Source organism: Amphiprion ocellaris, chromosome 4 (genome assembly GCF_022539595.1).
Source record: "Amphiprion ocellaris isolate individual 3 ecotype Okinawa chromosome 4, ASM2253959v1, whole genome shotgun sequence".
Lineage (NCBI taxonomy): Eukaryota > Metazoa > Chordata > Actinopteri > Pomacentridae > Amphiprion > Amphiprion ocellaris.
The window spans coordinates 40867318-40887423 of NC_072769.1; the positions used below are offsets into that span (position 1 = coordinate 40867318).

At 41.2% G+C, this 20106-nt stretch overlaps 2 protein-coding genes across 3 annotated transcripts; one reads left to right on the forward strand and one right to left on the reverse strand.

Moving 5' to 3' along the window:
• Positions 1-6035: 6035 nt before the first annotated feature.
• gtf3aa (general transcription factor IIIAa) lies at positions 6036-7574 on the reverse strand. Its single transcript, XM_023269952.3, has one exon. The coding sequence runs from the start codon at positions 7474-7476 to the stop codon at positions 6388-6390; it is 1089 nt and encodes a 362-aa protein (XP_023125720.1). The 5' UTR covers positions 7477-7574; the 3' UTR covers positions 6036-6387.
• yju2b (YJU2 splicing factor homolog B) lies at positions 7565-19764 on the forward strand. 2 transcript variants are annotated; one of them, XM_023269949.3, is made up of 10 exons: positions 7565-7673; positions 9561-9605; positions 9723-9776; positions 9873-9955; positions 13929-13984; positions 14067-14127; positions 15673-15815; positions 16021-16193; positions 17338-17476; positions 18932-19764. In XM_023269949.3, exons 2-10 carry the CDS (start codon positions 9603-9605, stop codon positions 19438-19440), a joined length of 1221 nt encoding a protein of 406 aa, XP_023125717.1. In that variant the 5' UTR covers positions 7565-7673; positions 9561-9602; the 3' UTR covers positions 19441-19764. The 2 variants fall into 2 exon arrangements, with proteins under 2 accessions (XP_023125717.1, XP_023125718.1); XM_023269950.3 differs by having other exon boundaries at positions 9565-9605.
• The last annotated feature ends 342 nt before the right edge of the window (positions 19765-20106 follow it).

Below are 20106 nucleotides of genomic sequence, written 5' to 3' on the forward strand. Positions count from 1 at the left end.
TTAATTTCTGGGCAGCAGATGGATTTTTACATAAATGTCAGAACTGTCTGGTTTCTCACCCACCTTTGCACTTTTTCCCAGGATCTTGAAGGTGAGACTTACTGCTCTCAACACTGCATCTGCTCTGCATTCCTGTACATTCAGCACATTTTCGTTGTCTCACGCAGCAGACATATACATCAAAAATATATTGCTTTCATGATGTACTGCTTCCTCTGAGTCTATCCATTCAAAAATGAGAAAAATGAACCTACAATACATCCTCGGCCTTGATGAAGTGTGCGTCCTAACCTGATCTCGACATTTAAAAGAATAACTTTGGGATGGTTCTGTTGTTGGGGTTTCAAGCTTGTACCGTTTTAACTTCAACAAGTAATACTGTTTACATTCATACAGAAATCGTCTGTAATTACGTAGCCTCCAAGGATGTTTTCAATCAACTCGAGTTGAAGGAGGGAGAAAGTGTGAGAAGAGGGAGGCAGAGGGAGCAGTAGCCTCCTCCACCTTCATGTCGCTGTCATGTCTTCCTGTGCAGTCGGCTCCAGCAGCTGATCATCTCATTCTTCTCTTTTTCTTTCATTACTTCCCTTTTCTCCTCAAGTTCTTAATTGTCCTACTGCATTTTTTCTCATCTTCTTCCATTTTTTTTATTCTTCTCCTTCATTTTTGTTTTCTCCTTCTGCAGTTTCTCACTCTTCTTTATGTCCTTATCTGTTTCATCAAATTTTGTTAATCCTGCAGTTCTTTTTTTTTATCTCTTCCAGCATGTTCATATTTTTCTGCATTCCTCACACTCACTACGAACTCTTTCTGCTGATAGCTAGAAAGATAGATAGAAACCAAAATGTATTCTAAACATTTGATCATCAAAGTACCACCTTTGGCAGATATAACAGCTGAACACATTCATGGCATTCTTTCCACAATGGAAATCAAATATTCTTCAGAAAGTTCTTCCAACTCTGTAGCAGAACTTCCCATAAATGTGTGGTTCTTGTAGGTTGCTTTGCTTTCACTCTTCTGTCCAGTTTATCCCAAACCAGCTCCATGGGGTTGAAGTATGGAGACTGTGCTGCCACACCATGTTCTCAAGCTTTCCATCTGGTTCCTTGTTCCTAAGGTAGTTCTGGCAGGGCTTGGACTGATGTTTTGGGTCATTATCTGCTGTAGGATGAATCCCTGACCAACTAGAACATACCAGAGGGTTCTGCATGGAGCTGCAGAATGCTGTGGTAGCCGTTTAGGTTCAGGGTTCCTCTCACTCTGTACAAGAACCGACCCTGGATCCACCAGAGCAGCTCCAGACCATCATACTACCTCCTCCATGTTTGACAGTTGATGTCACACACTGAGGAACCATCCTTTCTCCTACTGGACGGCTACAAAAATCCTGCTGATGAACCAAAGACTTATAATTTTGATCCATCTGTCCATAATACCTTCTTCCAGTCTTCGGTAGTCCATTGGTGGTGTTTCATGGTCCAGGCAAGCCTCTTTTTCTTATTTTGACGTCTTATCAATGGTTTTCTTGTTGCAACTCCAAGTCTTCTCTCCACAGTTAAACAGAGACTTCTTCCTACAACCACTATGAAGCTGATTGAAGCTGTTGTCCTGTGAGCTCCTATCACCAAGCTGTTGACTCTCACAAACTTGTCTTCTGATTCTGTTGTGGTTTTGGATCTTCCAGACCTCTTCCTGTCAGAGTTTCTGAACTTTTTGATGGTGAAGACTCTCTGACGCCTTGACTTTGCGATTTCTGTGTAGGAAAGACCTCCATTTTTAAGTGTTCTGATGGTCTGTCTCTCTTCTATTGTTAATTATCTTTTCCTCTTCATTTTTGTAGCAACACACTACTTTCTGCAGTACAATACTGTTCTAATAATGCTCTGGAGGGTTTGGTGCCACGGTGTGTTCCAGCACTACTTTATGCAGACAGAGGGGCTTGGAAGGAATCTAGAAAAGCTGGGACACCTTTAGGATTTGGTGGCACCAACTTTCAAGACTTGATCAACCTCCATTGGTGCAGAACAGCTTTAAGTTGTTAACCCATTTCTTGTTCTCTGAAAAAGGCCTTTTTGTATAATTCTAAAATGTATATTATTTTTCTGTTTTTGGTAACTTTTGTTTTTTTTATCCTCTGGCAGTTCTCCACTCACCTTTGTACCATTTCAAGCTATTCATTGGACTTGAACTACTTGAATTTCAATATAAAACTGGAAAAATTGTGTCATTCTAAAACTTTTGACCGGTAGTATGTGTGTGCATAATTAATTAATTAATTTATTTATTAATTTATTAATTAATTAATTCATCAATTAATCAATTGATCAATTGATCAATTAATCAATTAATCAATTAATCAATTAATCAATTAATCAATTAATCAATTAATCAATCAATTAATTAATTAATTAATTAACAGCTTCAATAAAAATTAATAATTTAATAATTTAAAAACATATTTACACCCCTGAGGGCCCCACAGTCCCCGGAGTCATTTAAGAAAGGGCTAAAGACATTCTTATTTAAGCTCTAACATATTACCACTGTTTCTAAAATGTTTCTTTTAAATATATTGTAGCACTTTGAGATTTTATATGTAAAGTGCATTATAAATTAAAGGCATTATTATTATTATTATTATTTAAAAAAGATATATATATATATGTATCTATATATGTATCTATATCTATCTATCTATCTATCTATATATATATATACATGGTTTATAAACTGTAAAATAACAATCCAAAATATATCTTAACTCTCTTATTGACGTAGTTATCCAATCTCATCTTCTGCAACAGCATAATACGATTCCTGAAATTCAGGTATGGCTTTTAGTTTTTGTGGGCCCGTCTTGCCATCCCAATGAAATATTTCCAGAGGTGTCTATTTTAGTCTTATAAGACAAAATAAGATGCAAAACATACAATAAACAAAGTTAAAGGTGAATTTGACTGACAGTACTAGTATTTTTACATTTCCTAAAGGTATTGTGATAATATTGTTTCTCGTATTTCCAGCCACAATAGTCGTGTAGTGGAATCGTGATAATGTGACAGTCCTAGATGTAAATTTAGGATAAAGCTAAGATGGAACAGTAAGTACCTTTGAAGTCAGTGCAGTCAGTTTGTGTTTCTGCTCAGACAGACCCTGCTGAGGCATAAATCCAGAAAAAAATATATATAGTGGAAAAAAAAGCTGTATCTGGGAGATATAATATAGGTTAAAATATACTGTTAATAGATATTATAAACATTTTATTCTTGGTTGCCAAGCTAAAGTTTATAAAATAACACTGATAAAAAAGTTTTTACAGAAATGCAGATTAAGTAACAAACAGGAACACAGTTTTTATAATGTATAATGTGTGGTTTTAATGCAGTGTTATCAGTGTTTCTGCAGCTGGTCATTAAAACAAATTATCTAAATATGATCAATTCTAATTATAACACCAATGCAGGAAGCTCTTGAAAGAGGAAATGATTACAAGACACGTTACATTTCACCATTTCATGAAGTCTGCTGTACATTCCTGGGTGAGCTGGTCAGACAAATCAGTCCATATAGGGCTCGTCTGAGCTGAGCAGGGCAGGAATGCAGGGAGCAGCCTTCCTGTACCTGGAAGTATTCAGAGAGGATTTAGTCTTGGAATCTCAAACTTTCCTGAAGCTGCTCCTGTTTACGCCATAAATCTGCGGCTGAGAGCAGAGATGCTCGGCCGTTTGTCATCCAGGCACAAGAATGTGCAGGTTCTCATTCCAGCTTTTCTGTGCGGCAGGTGATTTCACAAACGCACGCCCCTCTTCAGGCTGAGGATGTGGGAGTCAGGGACATCAGCTGAAGACTCCTGGACAATGATGACATGAGGTTAAAATGATATTAAGTGTGTGCACACCCAAAGAATATGGAAACTTGAACATTTCATTCATTTCCTTCACGAGCCTGTAATTTCAAAGTCCTGAGGGTCAATTTAGAAAACCCGGGTCCTTGGTCCAAATCAGGTGCTGCAGTGATTTGCTATTTAGTTGTGTTGGATGAGGATGGAATCAAATTCTTTCGCATCAAACTGAGAAATGTATTCTTGAATTCGAGCCAACAGCCCTCAGATTATTTATGGACCTGGGTTTGTACACAAGGACAAAGCCCTTTTTCACAGTAGACAGTTTGACATGTTACAGCAGGAACAGCACAGGTGAATTAATGATGGCTGCATCTTATTTGATGAAGTCCTGTCAAGTCAAAATACCTGCAGTGACAAAAGGTCTATCATGGTGCAACAAAAAGAACAGGCCAAACCCCCACTGCTTCCACAAGTTGGCAGGACACTGTTGTCTGAAATGTTGGAGTCTGAAGCAATATTTGGCCCAACAGGAACTACAGGGTCTAACCCTGCGGACCATGTGAACACCCTAATACTAAAAGCGTGCGTGGACAGAAGAGTCAGCGTACTTCTGGTGGTATGTTGCAACATTCTGTGCCATCACAGTTTAGTTATGGGTTCAGTGGAAACACACCTGATGGTCAGCATTACTGTCATTTTGAAGACAAACAAAACTACAGAGAAAGTGTAAAGAAAGGCAAACTGTAAACATCATTTACAGACATGGGACTCTACAGGAATTTTAGGATTAGTTGGATTATGTTCATTTTGTCGTTTCTTACTATAGAATAGCGTTACTTTTTAAACAACAACTAAATGAGGCAGTAAAACCACATACAAAACTCTTGCAGCTGTTAGTTCATCCAAAAGACAAAATACAACCAGACAATTAATGCAACATCATATATGAAATTCTGTGTAAATCATGTGAGAAAGACTACATTGGAGAAACAGGTAGATCATTCAACACAAGAAGAAAATAACACCAGACAGAATGTTGAAAGGAACAAATTGGACGACTCACAAGAACACAAAAAGAAAAAGCCGAACAAGAAAACAAAAAATCAGCCATCACGGATCACTGTAAAAGAAACAAACACATCATGGACTGGGACGGGGAGGATTTAACATCAGAGACCAGCAAACATAAACGATGGATCAAGGAGGCCTTAGAGATCAGGAAGCAGGCGAGCTGCTCCATGAACCGGGACGAGGGGGACTACACCCTCTAATACCTGGGACTCCATCCTCCAGAGACCACCGGACGGCGGGGGGCGTGGCCTATCTGACAGATTCTGACAGATCTGTCAGACTGGTCACATGATAAAAAGGACACGTCAGCACACGCCAGATGACGCTCTGAAGAAGACTGCAGTTGCAGTTGAAACATGTCAGCTAAGGTAAAACCATCCTTTCCTTATTTAGTTGTCGGTTTAAAAGTAACGCTATTCTAACTTTAGGATTATTTCATACGTTTCGTTACTTTACTGACATCTGTTTATCGTTAATAAAAAAGTTTGATAATGAACGCTCTCCACTGGCTTCCAGTCCAGAATTCTTTTTAAACTTCTGTTTTGCTCTTAACGGTCTCGCTCCATCTTCTTTATCAGGGCATTTAATTTTAAGGGTAGGGCTGGCCTACCTTTAAAATTCTTTCAAAATTTATATCCGGATACCACCGTCAGGACCAAGTATTCGGATATTCGTGTCCAGCCCTATTTAAAGCACCAATCAGAGCTCTGAGGTCATCCAATCAGTGCCTGCTTGAAGCACCCAGGTCTAAATAAAACCCTGGGGTGACCAGGCGTTCTCTGGACCTAGCTCCCCCCAACATGCACCATCACTGACCTGGCTCTGTTTAAATCACAACTGAAATCTTCCTGTTTAAAATGGCTTTAATACCCAGCAGCATGGTGACATTTTATTACTTTTATATATTATATTTTAATGCTGTTTCTAAACTTTAATTGATGAAAGATTCGGTCACCGACACATTAGCACAGCTTTAAGATAACCAAATCACATGTTTAAAAACCCTGCAACAGCCACACGGATCAATCAAAACTGATGAAAACCTTTACACTTTGCTCCCAGACACAATACCACATTAGATCCAACTGATTAAAAAAAACACAAACACACATGGGAAAACATTTAGACAAAATACAACCCAGTTTATTGTGCTTATATTATTATATATTGTGCTTCTGCAAAGGCAGATTTTGATATTGCACAAAGAAAAACTTCATTTTGTCAAATTTTACAATTTGTATTTTTAATTAGAATATACACGTATTCTTTTTTTTTAAATATAAATGACACAAATATATTGAATTTAATGGCTCCAGAAAAAACAAAAATGCCCCAAAAACATAATTTTAATAGGGCAACAGCAGGAGTTCACTTCATTCTAAATTCAGGTTAAGGAAAACTGTAAACAGTCCTGAATAGCAGCACAAACTTTATGCAACAACAACACTTCCAAAAATAATGGGTTAGGGTTATAAATGCTCTTGTAAAGGTGTAGTGAGGGCATTAATAAGTCCATGTGTGTCCACAGCAGGACTGCACAGCAAAGACGTGTCCTGTAGGAGGGACACCAGCTCAACAGGACCAGGCGGCTCTGTGTTTTCCTGTGCAGACCCTCTGTGTGGTTCAGGCTCCCAGCGCTGTTTGCAGATCACTCGCTTTGTTTCACTGTAACCGCTCAACCTGGAAGAAAGAGATCTCTTGGCTTTCGGCTTTGTGAGCTTTTTCCTCTCTGGGTCGTGGACAATGTTGTGACGCTGGAGACTCTGCTTCATGGCGAAGGTCTTCCCACAGCCAGCGTGGGTGCAGGCGAAGGGCCGCTGCTTCTCGTGGAAGGAGTTGATGTGGCTCTGCAGGTTGAAGGCCGTGGTGAAGGACCTGTCGCAGCTGTCCCTGGGGCACTTGAGAACCACTCTTATGTCAGAGTGGACGCGCTGATGCTGCTGCAGGAACCAGGAGTCCCTGAACGCCTTGGTGCAGCGATCACACCTCAGGAGGAGCCTGTGCTGCTCCTTCCTGTGCCTCAGGTATTCTGTCCAGGTCTTCCCTGTGAAGGTGCAGGCCTCCTCCTTGCAGGGATAGCCTCTGTGCACCTTCTCGTGTCGCCTCAGCTTACTTGGGAAGGTAAATCTCATGTGGCAGCCTTCATAAGTGCACTGGTAAGATGGCAGCTGAGTGTGCTGCTCACACATGTGGGACTTCAGCTGCTTGTTCTTCTTGAACTCGAGCCGGCAGCCCTCAAACTTACACACGTATTTCTTGTGTTCCTGAGCGTGCACGCGGCTGACGTGCCTGGTCCGGTTGGCGTTGGTGGTGAAGGCCTCCGAGCAGCCCTCTGCGCCGCACTGGAAGGGCTTCAGGCCGCTGTGGCTCAGTCCGTGCCTGGCCAGGTGATAGGGGCTGCAGAAGGACTTCCCGCAGCCGTCGTGTCCGCATGAGTGCGGCTTGACTCCGGTGTGTTTGCACAGGTGAGCGTCCAGCTTCCACTGCTTGTTGTAGGAGGCCGAGCAGCCGCTGAACGAGCAGAAGAAACGCTTGTAACGCTCCGCTTTAGGTTCCATTTCTGCGGCATTCAGAAGGAAAGAAATATCCTCACTCTGCTTGGAGCACGTTTCTAGTCCTTACCGGTATTACCCACAAACCTCTTCTGCAGACGCAACTTCCGCAGGCCGGAAATTACCCATCAACCCATCTGTTAGTTAGTTCGGTTGTTGCTTGTGCCGGAGTGTCCAAAAGTACAGCTCAGAGTTATACTGAAGTAAGTAAAACTATGTCAGCTAGGGTTAGCTGACATGATGCATGACGTAGTTGCTTTTATTCGTAGCGGTTTTATAATTTCCTATCCTTCATATTTACGCGGAGAAGAAGCTAACGTTACTGAGCTAACTGTGGCTAATGCTAGCTTTAGCTCGTTCCTCTACAGTGATGCCAGAAATAATGCGAAAAGCTGAGTTTAATACTGTAATTCAGCCTTAAACGGTGCTACACCTCATATACTATCAGCAGATAAGGGTACTGTTTGTTAGATGTTTAGCCAAATGCTTCAGTTGGACGTTAGTGGAGTGAAATAACCGCTGTTAGCTTCATAAAGCTCAGTTAAAGTGCTTCTAAATAGAGAAACGTGATTGGAATCAACCTAACAAGTTTGCATGCTGAAATTAAGACCCTACGGTGTTATTTATAATGTGATTTTACACATTATAGAGCAAAACTCCGTGTGGATCTAACCCTACAGTATTGTAAACTATAAAACTGTTGTAGGTTTTGTTTTCCTGTAGTGCTGCTCCAAAGTTAAAGCTTTAAATGACACCTTTTCATGAAATAAGTCTGCTTTGTTAGGCTTATGGTGAAATTAAATACCTCTGTTTTAATCGTACATATGTAAAAAATAACACAAATAAATTTCAGCGAATTTCTATGTTACAAGGCTGAGTTGTTCCGATTTTAGAACTTCACACACCTTAGACTGTATATCATTTTCAGATGATGGTTTATTGGTCCCTTTAATACTGCTGAGTTGGTGTCAGCCCCGATTAAACCATAACAGTCCACCCCTGTCAGATTTACTTTCCATTTTTTTGTCCAAGAGTAGGTATTTTATCCCATAAGTTAAATTTATTTGCTTTGGTTGGTTATTATTTCCATACAGCGTATTTATACAGTCAAAATACAGGTATAGCCAGATGCTATTGTGCCGCTGTACCTTTATGAAATGCATTTTACTGCCACAAATAAGAAAACTTAGACTGATGTCCAATTTTGCATCAGTGCATGGTTGAAATGTTTATGTTTGTTTAAAGGAAAATATGAGGCACCTGGTCATTTCAGTCTATAATGGGGATGTGATTTCTCTCCATGTCACCTTTTCGCATCAATAGTAAATCAATTAATTAATTCTTATTTAATAGCTCAAATGTATTTCAGCAAATTTTCTGCTCATGTGCAACTCTAAATATTTCTGGTTAACCCTCATGTCGTCCTGTGGATCAAATTGACCTGTTTTAAAGTTTGAAAATATGGGGGTAAAAAATTCACAGTGAAACTTCAGATGTCCACATTTTCAACATTTTTGGGAGATTTCTGAACATTTTTTGGCAGAAAAAAGAAGTGTTAAAACTGTTTCTTGAGAACATTCACAAAAAAAATCAACCAAAATCCAGCAAATTTCACTGGACTTTGGTTGATTTTTTTATGAATGTTCTTAAAGAAAATATTAAAAGTTTTACTGATATATATATATGGAATCACTTTAGATATTTTTAGGATTTTTTGGAAGATTTTTACTCATTTTTTGAAAATATTTACAAGAATTTTCTTGCCAAATTTGGGGGATTTTTTTTAAAAAATAAAACGTTTAAAGGAAACTTTTAAGGAATTATTGGAATTTTCTTCCTGAAGGTTTTGCAAATTTTCAGAAATATGGGGGAATTTTTTTGCAGAAATTTTGGATTTTTTCCAGACGAGGAAACTATATTTTTTTGGTGTCTGTATATGAGAACAACAGGAGGGTTAAACAACTGCAGCAACTCTTAAAGCAAGCGTGAAAAAGCATTTGCTCACAACGTCTTGATGTTTTTGAGAATTCTTATTTTTGGCTGTTTCAAGACACTGTCAGTGACAACATTTCTTTTTTTATCTGGGAAAGACAGAGTGAATCCATTACTGGTGTGGAGATCCATTCGCCACTATGGTAAGCTTTGATGTCTATTTCACTTGTGTCTTCAAGGGTTAGGGTTAACCCTATTGATGAATACTCTGTGTTTACTTTTTTTTATCTGTGTCTACGTTTGTTCTGTTTTTTTGACAGGGTGAAAGAAAAGGAACAAACAAATACTACCCTCCGGATTTTGATCCAGCCAAAGTAAGTACAGCCACACAGACCTTTGTGTGTCCGTCATTTTAGTTCAATTTCTGTGTTTGGGAGCTGACTTACACCTGTATCATTCTCTGTATTTAGCATGGATCCCTCAATGGCTATCATAAAACTCATGCCCTGCGGGAGAGGGCCAGGAAACTGTCCCAGGGCATTCTCATTATCAGGTCAGTACACATGCACTTAATTTTTTTTTATGTCTTGTTTGATTGATGTCCAGGAGTGGACATTTTATCCCATAAGTTAAATTTATTTATTTTGGTTAGTTATCATTTCCAAACAACAATCAAAAGACAGCTTTAGACAGACGCTATTGTGCCACTGTACCTTCATGAAACGTGTTTTACTGCCACAAGAAAGAAAACCTAGAATAGACTGATGTACATTTCTAATAAACAGATAGAATTCCAATTAGTGACAGTAAGTTTAATAATAATAATAATAATAATAAATTTTATTTATAAAGCGCTTTTCCAAAAACTCAAAGACGCTGTACATAAAATACAATAAGATAAAACAAAATTGTTAATTAAAATCAATAGATAGTAAAACAAGTTCAAGATAAAATACAGAATCACTTAAGGAAAGCAGATCTAAAAAGGTGAGTCTTTAAAAGGGATTTAAATGTGGTGAGGTTGGTGCAGTCACGGAGGGCATGGGGGAGGGAGTTCCAGAGTGTGGGGGCGGCGATGGCGAAGGCTCTGTCCCCCCAATGTCGCCGGCTGGTCCTGTGCGGGATGGAAAGGAGGTTTGTGTGGGAGGAACGGAGATTCCTGGGGGGGGTGTAGGGGAGGAGCAGATCGGTAAGGTAAGAGGGGGCAAGATTATGGATGGACTTGAAGGTGAGGAGAAGCAGTTTGTACTGGATGCGGTGTGAAATGGGGAGCCAGTGGAGGTTCTGCAGGACGGGGGTGATATGGTCGTGAGAACAGGTTCGGGTGAGGAGTCGGGCAGCAGAGTTTTGAATAAGTTGAAGTTTATTGAGAACTTTGGAGGTGGAGCCGAAGAGAATGCTATTGCAGTAGTCAAGGCGGGAAGTGACGAAGGCATGAATGAGGGTTTCAGCGGCTGAGAAGGAGAGGAAGGGGCGGAGACGGGCGATGTTGCGGAGATGGAAATAGGCAGTTTTGGTGATCTGATTAATGTGGGGTTCAAAAGTGAGGTTGCTGTCAAATATCACACCGAGGTTGCGGATGTGAGCAGAAGGAGATAGGGTGGTGTTATCAATGGTAATGGGGGAGTGGGGAAATGGTGTGAGTGATTTAGGTCCAATAAAGATGAGATCAGTCTTGTCGCAGTTTAGCAGGAGAAAATTTTTCCTCATCCAGGATTTAATGTCGGCCAGGCAGCTGGAGAGAGAGGGGAGGGTGGTGGTGGCGGTGGTGTTGGTGGAGATGTAGAGTTGGATATCGTCGGCGTAGCAATGGAAGTGTAGGTTGTGGCGGCGGATGATGTTGCCGAGGGGGAGGAGGTACAGGATAAAGAGGAGGGGGCCAAGGACTGATCCTTGAGGGACACCATGGGACAGGGGGGCGGTGGCGGATGTGCAGTTGTTGACCTTGATGAATTGTTGTCGATTTGTGAGATATGATGTGAACCAGGTGAGGGCGGTGCCGGTGATGTTAATGGAGGATTGAAGGCGGGACAGGAGGATGGAGTGATTGATTGTGTCAAATGCTGCAGAGAGGTCGAGAAGAATGAGGATGGTGACTTGTCCAGAGTCTGAGGAGAGGAGGAGATCGTTGGTGACCTTGAGGAGAGCAGTTTCAGTGCTGTGATGAGAGCGGAATCCGGATTGAAAGGTTTCATACAGGTTGTTGGAGGTGAGATGAGTTTTCAACTGGGCAGCGACGACACGTTCTAATGTTTTGGATAAGAAGGGGAGGTTGGAGATGGGCCGGAAGTTGTGAGGGGAGGTTGGATCCAAACCAGGTTTTTTGAGGATGGGGGAGACAGAGGCGAGCTTGAGGGGTGAGGGGACACAGCCAGTACTGAGGGAAGTGTTGATGATGTTAGAGATGAGGGGGGAGATAACAGGGAGGCAGTTTTTGAGGAGGTCAGTGGGGATGGGGTCCAGGCAGGATGTGGAGTTTTTAGTTCCAGTGATGAATTTGGGCAGGTCCAGGGGGGAAACGGGCGAGAAGTGGGCCAGGGGGGGAAAGTTCAGAGGGTTTGGTGGAGGAGAGGGGGGATCAAGTGAGGTGGGAGAGGTGACAAGGCTGCTGTGGATGGAGATGATTTTGTTATGGAAAAAAGAGAGGAATAGGTTGCACTTGTCGGTGGTGAACGAGTTTGAGACGGTGTCCGGGGGGGCAAGGAGTTTATTGACAGTTGAGAAGAGGGACTTGGGGTTGTTGGAGCTGGTATTGATCAGGTCAGAGTAGAAAGTGGACCGTGCAGATTTCAGGGCGTCTTTGTATTGTTGGAGGAAGTCGGAGTAGGCTTGACGGTGAACTGTCAGGTTTGTTTTCTTGACAAGACGTTCCAGCTGTCGTTTATGGGCTTTCATGAGGTGGAGTTCGGGGGTGTACCATGGAGCAGAGTGGGAGAAAGTGACTAATTTGGATTTGAGGGGAGCAAGCTGATCAAGACAGGAAGAGAGAGTATGATTGTAGTGGTTGATGAGGTCAGTGGGGTTATTGATTGATGGGGGAGGGGAGATGGACAATGCAGTGGTCAGTGAGGCGGAGAATACAGAGGGGGAGAGTGATCTAGTGTTTCTAAAAAAGATTGTCCGTTTTTCCTTGGGCAGGGGGGTGGGGAGGCTGATGTCCATAGTTATTGCTAGGTGGTCAGAGATGGAGAGATGACAGCTGGAGATATTTAGGACTGTAAGACCAGAGGAGCAAACCAGATCGAGGATGTGTCCATGGTTGTGGGTGGGGAAATTGACATGCTGGGTGAGGTTGAGTGATTGTAGGAGGTCTAGGAAGTCAGAGGCAGATTTACTGTGAAGGTTGTCCATGTGAAGGTTGAAGTCACCAAGGATGAGGACTGACGGAGATGTAGCTAAATAGCTGGGTGGCAAAGTGGGAAAAGTCAGGGAGAAATGAGGGGTTTGGTTTAGGTGGGCGGTAAATGATAGCAGTGACCATTGGGGTGGGACCGGGTAATTTAAAAACAAGGTGTTCAAAGGAGGGGGAGGCAGGGATGGAAAGTGGGATGGTTGTGAAGACCTGTTTGTGGATGACTGCGATGCCGCCTCCTCGACCTTCTGGGCGGGGTGAGTTGAGGTACGTGTATCCGGAGGGAGTGGCTTGGTTGAGTGGGTAGAAGTCCAGTGGTTTGTGCCATGTTTCGGTTAGACAGAGGAAGTCCAGTTTATTGTCCAGGATGAATAATTGTAGAATGGGGCCTTTGCTGGTGACGGAGCGGGTGTTGAAGAGGGCAAAGTTCAGGTGAAGTGTGGATGTGTGATTAGGGGAGGGCTTCTGGGGACAAGGCTGTGAGGTCCGTGGAAGTGGGCGAAGGTTAGCAAAATGGCAGTTTCTGAGGGAGGGCTGCCGAGGTTGTCTGAAGCTGATGATGGTGGGGATTTGGCAGCTTGTTGAATTCTGGTAGAGCGGGGGTGACGGGCAGGGGGAGCCAGAGGGGGGAGGCAGTGGGTGTGCTGGAGGGGAAGATGGGGGGAGTTCCAGGTGGGGACAGAGGGGGGAGGGGAGGGGAGGGAGTTTAAATGAAATGAAATGTATAAGACATGAAACGAAATGCTGCAGTCTGAAAGGAGGACACAATGGAACTTGAAATCTTTACTCGTGTTTTTTATTGACACTCAAACAAACTTGAATGTAGAGGCTAAAGCCAATGCTTGAAGCCCTTGAGGCGCTTCACTAGGATTTAAAAAGTCGACACGCTGACAAGCATTTGTCTCGGCTCTGTTTCTGATGAAGAGAGCCGAGACAAATGCTTGCGGTTCCAATAATCTGTGCTTTATTGCTCCCAAAAATTGTAGTCCAACAGTCTTTATCTAAAACAAACAATTCATTATTACCGGCTTCTTCAGCAGCTTCTTCAGCGGTCAAAACAGTTTTTCCTTCCAGGCGGAACACCTGCCCGGACAAAGATTGGTTCCTATTTCTAATGTAGCGTACTCATTGGCTCCTACATTAATGTTTCGATTGACTGTTTTTGTACATTAAGGTTTGAAATGCCCTACAACATCTGGTGTGATGGCTGCAAAAATCACATTGGCATGGGTAAGTGTGAAGTAAGTCACAAAATGTTTGTTTGGTCTGAGTGTCTCTTCATTTCCGTGACACTAATGTTCTTTTTGTACAGGGGTCCGTTACAATGCTGACAAGAAGAAAGTGGGAAATTACTACACCACGCCAATCTACAGGTAAATAAATATGTGGCCGGGTTTGCAGTTAAAACAATAAGCTGGTATTTGCTGGAAGAAATCATAATAACAAACCGTATAGTGCAGTAAACATTATCAATCAAAGTTTATTTGTATAGCCCTTTCCAGCAGCCCAGTGGGTGACCAACGTGCTTCACAGTAAAAAACAAGAAAATAGCTTAAAAACGTCACAGTAACTTAAAGCAGGAAAAACAGTCACACTCGAACTCACACCTACGGGCAAATTTAGAATAATCAACCTCAGCACATTTTTGGACTGTAGGAGAAAACTGGAGAAAACCCACACATGCACAGGGAGTACATGGAGAAAGATCCCAGGAAGGCCGGGACGCGAACCGGGGATCTTCTAGCTGCAAGGCGACAGTGCTAGCCACCAAGCCACTGTGCAGTCCGTAAAATATACAATAAAACAATAAACAGCAGTAAAACAGTACTAAAATATAACTTATAAAAGCAGGCATGGCAATTTTCCGCCGTTTCGCGGAAATCCGCCGTTTTAATTTTCAAATTGATCATTTCTGTGAATCGTCCAAATCCGTTGAGAAAATTTTAGGGGGGGTGAGGTATGTTTTTGTTACTCTTGCTCCAGGTTTTTGAGAAGCGCTCGGCGTTTCTCCCACAGCGTAACAGACAAAGAGAACCAGTCTAGCTCCTGCTGCATTGTAAAAGGCCTTGCGATTGGTCGAAATTGGTTAGCTGCCAACGATTGGACCAATCAAATTGCTCGATGCATTCTTTTGTTACAATTCATGACGGCATGTTCGTGTTGGAATTTTGAGCTATTGGGATCGTTTTCGGTGGACTCATGAGGTTTTTATCGAAAGATCAAGAGTCATCGGTGCTAGAAATAGATAAAAGTGTCAAATATTATCAGAGTGGGTCAGTTTGCTTTAAAATAATCATTTTGATTTCTCAAGCCATGAGTCAGAAGTACTCACTATAAGTAAAATATTTGAGTCATTTAACAGAACATTGGGTATTTGACTCATGACTCAGGGCAAAATGAATCCCTGATAGTGTTTAAAGAGTGTTCTGGAAATGTAAAAAAAACTGACACAGCTGACTCCATAGAGGAAACTGTGACATTAGAAGTGACTTTGTGACCAGTGTAGAACTCCAGTGTAAATAGTGTTAAAAGACCTATAGAACTGTAAAAATTGTAGGACTAAATGCAGTGAGACATTGAAGAAAAAGTAAGTTAACTTTTCATTAAATTAACTTATTCATTACAATCTAGTCTTCTGTAATTCTATGCATGTTTTTCATTCTAAATCACCTCTATTTTACTGAAAACCTCTCGGCTTCAGGGGGGCGCAGCCCCCGTGGACCCCCCCTGAAGATTGTATACCAAACATTTTCAGCTGAAATCAAAATTTGCTGTTGCCATCCCTGTAAAAGTAATAAAATGCCACCATGCTGCTGGGTATTGAAAGCCATTCCGCAGTATCCCCCAGAAATGTGTGATGAACCTCTCCTCAAGTTAAGATATCTCAAATCTTTACATGTTTTTGTCTCTTCAACCAGGTTCAGGATGAAGTGCCATCTGTGCGTCAACTACATTGAGATGCAGACAGACCCGGCGACTTGTGACTATGTTATAGTAAGTGGGGCACGCAGAAAGGAGGAACGCTGGGACATGGCTGAAAATGAGCAGATCCTCACCACAGGTAAAAGATTCCTTTTAATTAATTAAAAAACAAATGCTTTTCTCAGTTGGCTTGTTCGTGGTGAAAATTAGACAAAAAGCACCATGACAATAACAAAATAGCCATTCCAACAACAAAACAGAAGAGATACTATTTGGCCACCTTTTCTTGAAAGCTTGTTCAGTGTTTCTGACCGACTTCACCTTTCCTCTGCCTCTCGGAACAGAGCGAACAGAGAAGGAGAAGCTGGAGACGGATGCCATGTACAAACTGGACCACGGTAGGAAAGACAAGGAGAAGCTTAAAAAGGCTCTGCCCTCTCTGTCAGAGATCCAGGACTACCAGTCGGGCTGGAAGGATGACTTCCAGCTCAACAGCACCCTCCGCAGGAAGTTTAGAGTAAGTTTCTAGTGTTAACTCCTGTGTTAATGCCACACAAGTTTCCTTTCAGGCTCCAGTTTGCATGGATAAAATTTAAAGTGATACTTCAAACGTGTCTTGTACATTAATTATATTTTTGTCATGGCACACAAAACAGTTCCAAAGAAGACAAAAATAACAAGAAATGCATTCAGAGAGCGCAGTACTCCGCCAAGGCTGCTCATTCCTCCATATGGCATTGTCAGAAATGCAGCAAATTTTTTTGTAGAATTGCAGTATATTATTATTATTATTATTGATGATCCGAAATCACAGCACTATAGAATGTGTCCATTTAATATAGATGTACTCACAAAGAAAATTACCAAAGCACAGGCATGTGTTCTGCATGTGTACGTTATGTACAGATACAGAATCACATGACCTAAATGTGTGTAAATTACTCTTATAAAGGGCTGTTGATCAGTTCATCACTTTTTACAAGACTTTGTTTTGCTAGTGTTAAAATAACTGTTCACTTCATGCTTTTATTTTGAAGGCATTTTTTTTTTTTTAATGTTACAGGCTTTTATTTTTGGCACCATTCCTGAGGCACACGAAGTGTTTATCCAAGAAGCGGTTTCTTGACATAAGGAAGATGCTGCCGAAAAGTCCGAAAATTCATGTAAAGATGGAAGGAAAACTGAGAAACACCCCATAATTTAATCAATTGTGCCTTGTATCATTTCTGACGGATAAGTCAGTCGTGGGATTGCAATCATGTGATCGTCAGCTGGCAGCTGATGCAGTGTTCACTTGTTGTCATGGTTACAGTGACGCCATGCCGGCCACTATCTGGCAATGGACAGTCCTTAACATCATCCGTGTGTTGGATCCAGACTATAAGCTGCATCACTGCCAAATTCTAATCACTTGGTCCTTGTGTCATTTGTGACCTTCCCTAAAAATTTCATCCAAACCCGTTGGTCCGTTTTTGAGTGATGTTGCTAACAGAGGGAAGGATTCACGTACGCTGATCATCACATAACTCTGCCACGGTCCTTGGTGGAGTAAAAAGAACTCCTAGCAGCACATGAAGTGTTCAACCATGTTTCATTTTCAGATTCAGGTGGTATTTAGTGGTGTTACTCAACTGATAACTGTGTTTTTATTGGTTCTTCAGACAGAGAAGAAAGTTCTGGCTGAACAGGAGGAGAAGGACAACGCAGTAAGGATGAGAACCAACCTGTCTATCCCACTGCTGCCAGAAAAGGAGGAGGACAAGAAACTGGCAGCGCTGCTAACCTACCAGACACCTGACTGTAAGAAAAAGAAAGGATCTTTTTCTTCCTACAAGTACATCCATTGAAAAATGGATGTACCTTTCTGTCTGTTCTCTGCCAGACAGAAAGGTTTAAAACAAGGGACATTGTAACCCTACATGTTGTTCAGGTTCCACATTCAGCCCAGTTTGATCTCCAGTGGGCCCGACCAGTAAAATCACAGCATAATAACCTATAATTAACCACAACTCCAAATTTTTCCTTTGTTTTTGTGCAGAAATGTTCACATTGAAGGAATTATCTTTTTACAAAACATTATGAACAACCTGAAATTTTTTAAGAAAAATGAATTCAGTTTCATCAACATTTAGTCTCAGTTTATCATTTCCACATTACAACTTCCGGATCACAGTGTCGACAAAGGAACACAACATTTACTCACAGCTATCTGGAACTGAACGATGTAGTATTTTTACTTTAAAAAACACAAAAAAAAGACAAAATAATACAAAAATGAGACACAAAATGGCAAAAAATTAGACAAGCAACACAAAACAAAACACTGACAAAAAAATTGACAAAAAAGTTACAAACGAGACAAAAAATGGCAAAAGCGTGAAACAAAACAACAAAAACAATACAGAAAACAGCAAATAAAGCAAAACACAAAATGACAAAAATGAGACCAAAAACACAAGTGAGACAAAGAAACACAAAATGACAAAAACGTGAGAAAAACGCTAAAAGTCAGACAAAAGACAAAAAACTTACTGTTGAAAATAGTGGCAAAAAATGAGACACAAAATGACAAAAAATAGACAAAACACAAAGCAAAAAAATTGGTAAAAATGTTACAAAGCAACAAAAAAATGGACAAACGAGAAAAAATGACAGAAGCGTGAAACAAAACAACAAAAATGTGAGTAAAATGAAAAAGTCAGACAAAAAAGACCAAGAAACAACAAAAATAAGACAAATGACACAAAACAGACCAAAAAAGAGACAAAAAAATAGACAAAAAAGTTCCAAAGTGACAAATAAATGGACAAAAAACAAAAAGGAGACACAAAACGACAAAAACAAGAAACAAAACGACAAAACCATGAGACAAACGACAAAAATCAGACAAAAAAACAAGACAAAATTGACAAAAATGAGACACAAAATGACAAAAGAACAATGAACATTCTAGTATTTTACTTTATGATCAAAACAACTTGTCATCTAGAAATTATTTTAAATTACACTTTTACAATTTGCAGTTAATATTAATGTAATTTTTACATTGACACAAAGTTTTTCACAAAATCGTTTGACACCCCTGGTTTAAAAGATGTTTACTGATTTAATTTAGCCCTGATGCCTGTCTTATTTGCTGCAGATTCTTCTACAACATTAAACCACCTTCAGTCCACATGTGTATCATGTAGTATCTAGTATCAGGTTTGAATTCTTCTAAATGTCTTTGTCATTATCCCCCCTCTGTCAATTCAGCCTATGAGGACAAGAAGCACAGCAAGCGCAAAGAGATCTCCTCTCGTTCATGGTTCAACTCCACTTCAACACCACCAGGAGGCGCTGCAGGCAGTCTGCTCCATAAGCTCGGCCTGCAGGGGAGAGAGGCAGCGGTGGCCAAAGCCCTGGGCCCCTCACACAGCCCTCTGATCCGCAAACGCACAGGAGGGACCGGAATCAAAAATGAACAGTCCGTCACACGCAGAAAATCACAGCCTGATGGCGACACACGTGACGGACAAATTTCCAGAATCACAGAGATGGATGAAGCCCCGTCTACACTGTCGACACGAGGAGGTCAGAAGGTAGCAGAGACAAATGGAACTAGTTTCAAAGAGGTACAGGTCAAAACCACAGAGGAAGCAGACAAAGGGCCGACAGATGCTGAGGACTCTGGACAGGAGAGGGAAGAGGGCGGATGTTCAGGAGGAGTCACATCTCTGGTAGCAGACTACAGCGACTCAGATTCAGAGCCGACCGGACGATAAGCTAAACGGGACAGTTTCTGTTTTCAAAGCAATAGTCAGGGTCAAATGTGTGTTCCGGTTGCAGACGTGTGCTGTACAGTGTCATACTTTTTATGTGTTGAAAAAAATCGTTGTGGCGGACTCACCTGTAAGATTTGAAGTTTAGTGACGTGCAGAATGTGTGCCATATGTTTCTGGTGTGACATTAGAATGTGCGTCAGTATATTGTATCTGTGTCCAGCCCAGTTAAAATATTTGATGTTTGGTTTTAGATGCCCACACACATGTGATTTGTTGTTAAAACTCCAGGAACCTTGTAAAATTAAATGCAAAATATTGCTTATAGTTCTGAGCAAGTTTTGTTTGTTGGTTTTCAGCTCCCTATGTACTCAACATGTCGTGATCTCACTTGTTTCTACTCAGGACGATGGAGGTGTGAGTGGCCCCAGAATCATGGCTATGACTGTTTACAGTCATAGCCAGACTAAAGTACAAATCACCTGTGTGGCTGTGCATGGGTTTTAACAGCTCTAGTCTTGAAGAATAAGTACCTTTTTTTAAGCAACAGCTCCTCAGTCCTCTCATTTATGTAATAGTTGAAATGGCCTGCAGTGAATGATGGAGTTTAATGTAAAGTAATGTAGCTATACATTTACCCGCTTAATACTCATGTAAACACTTTAAAAT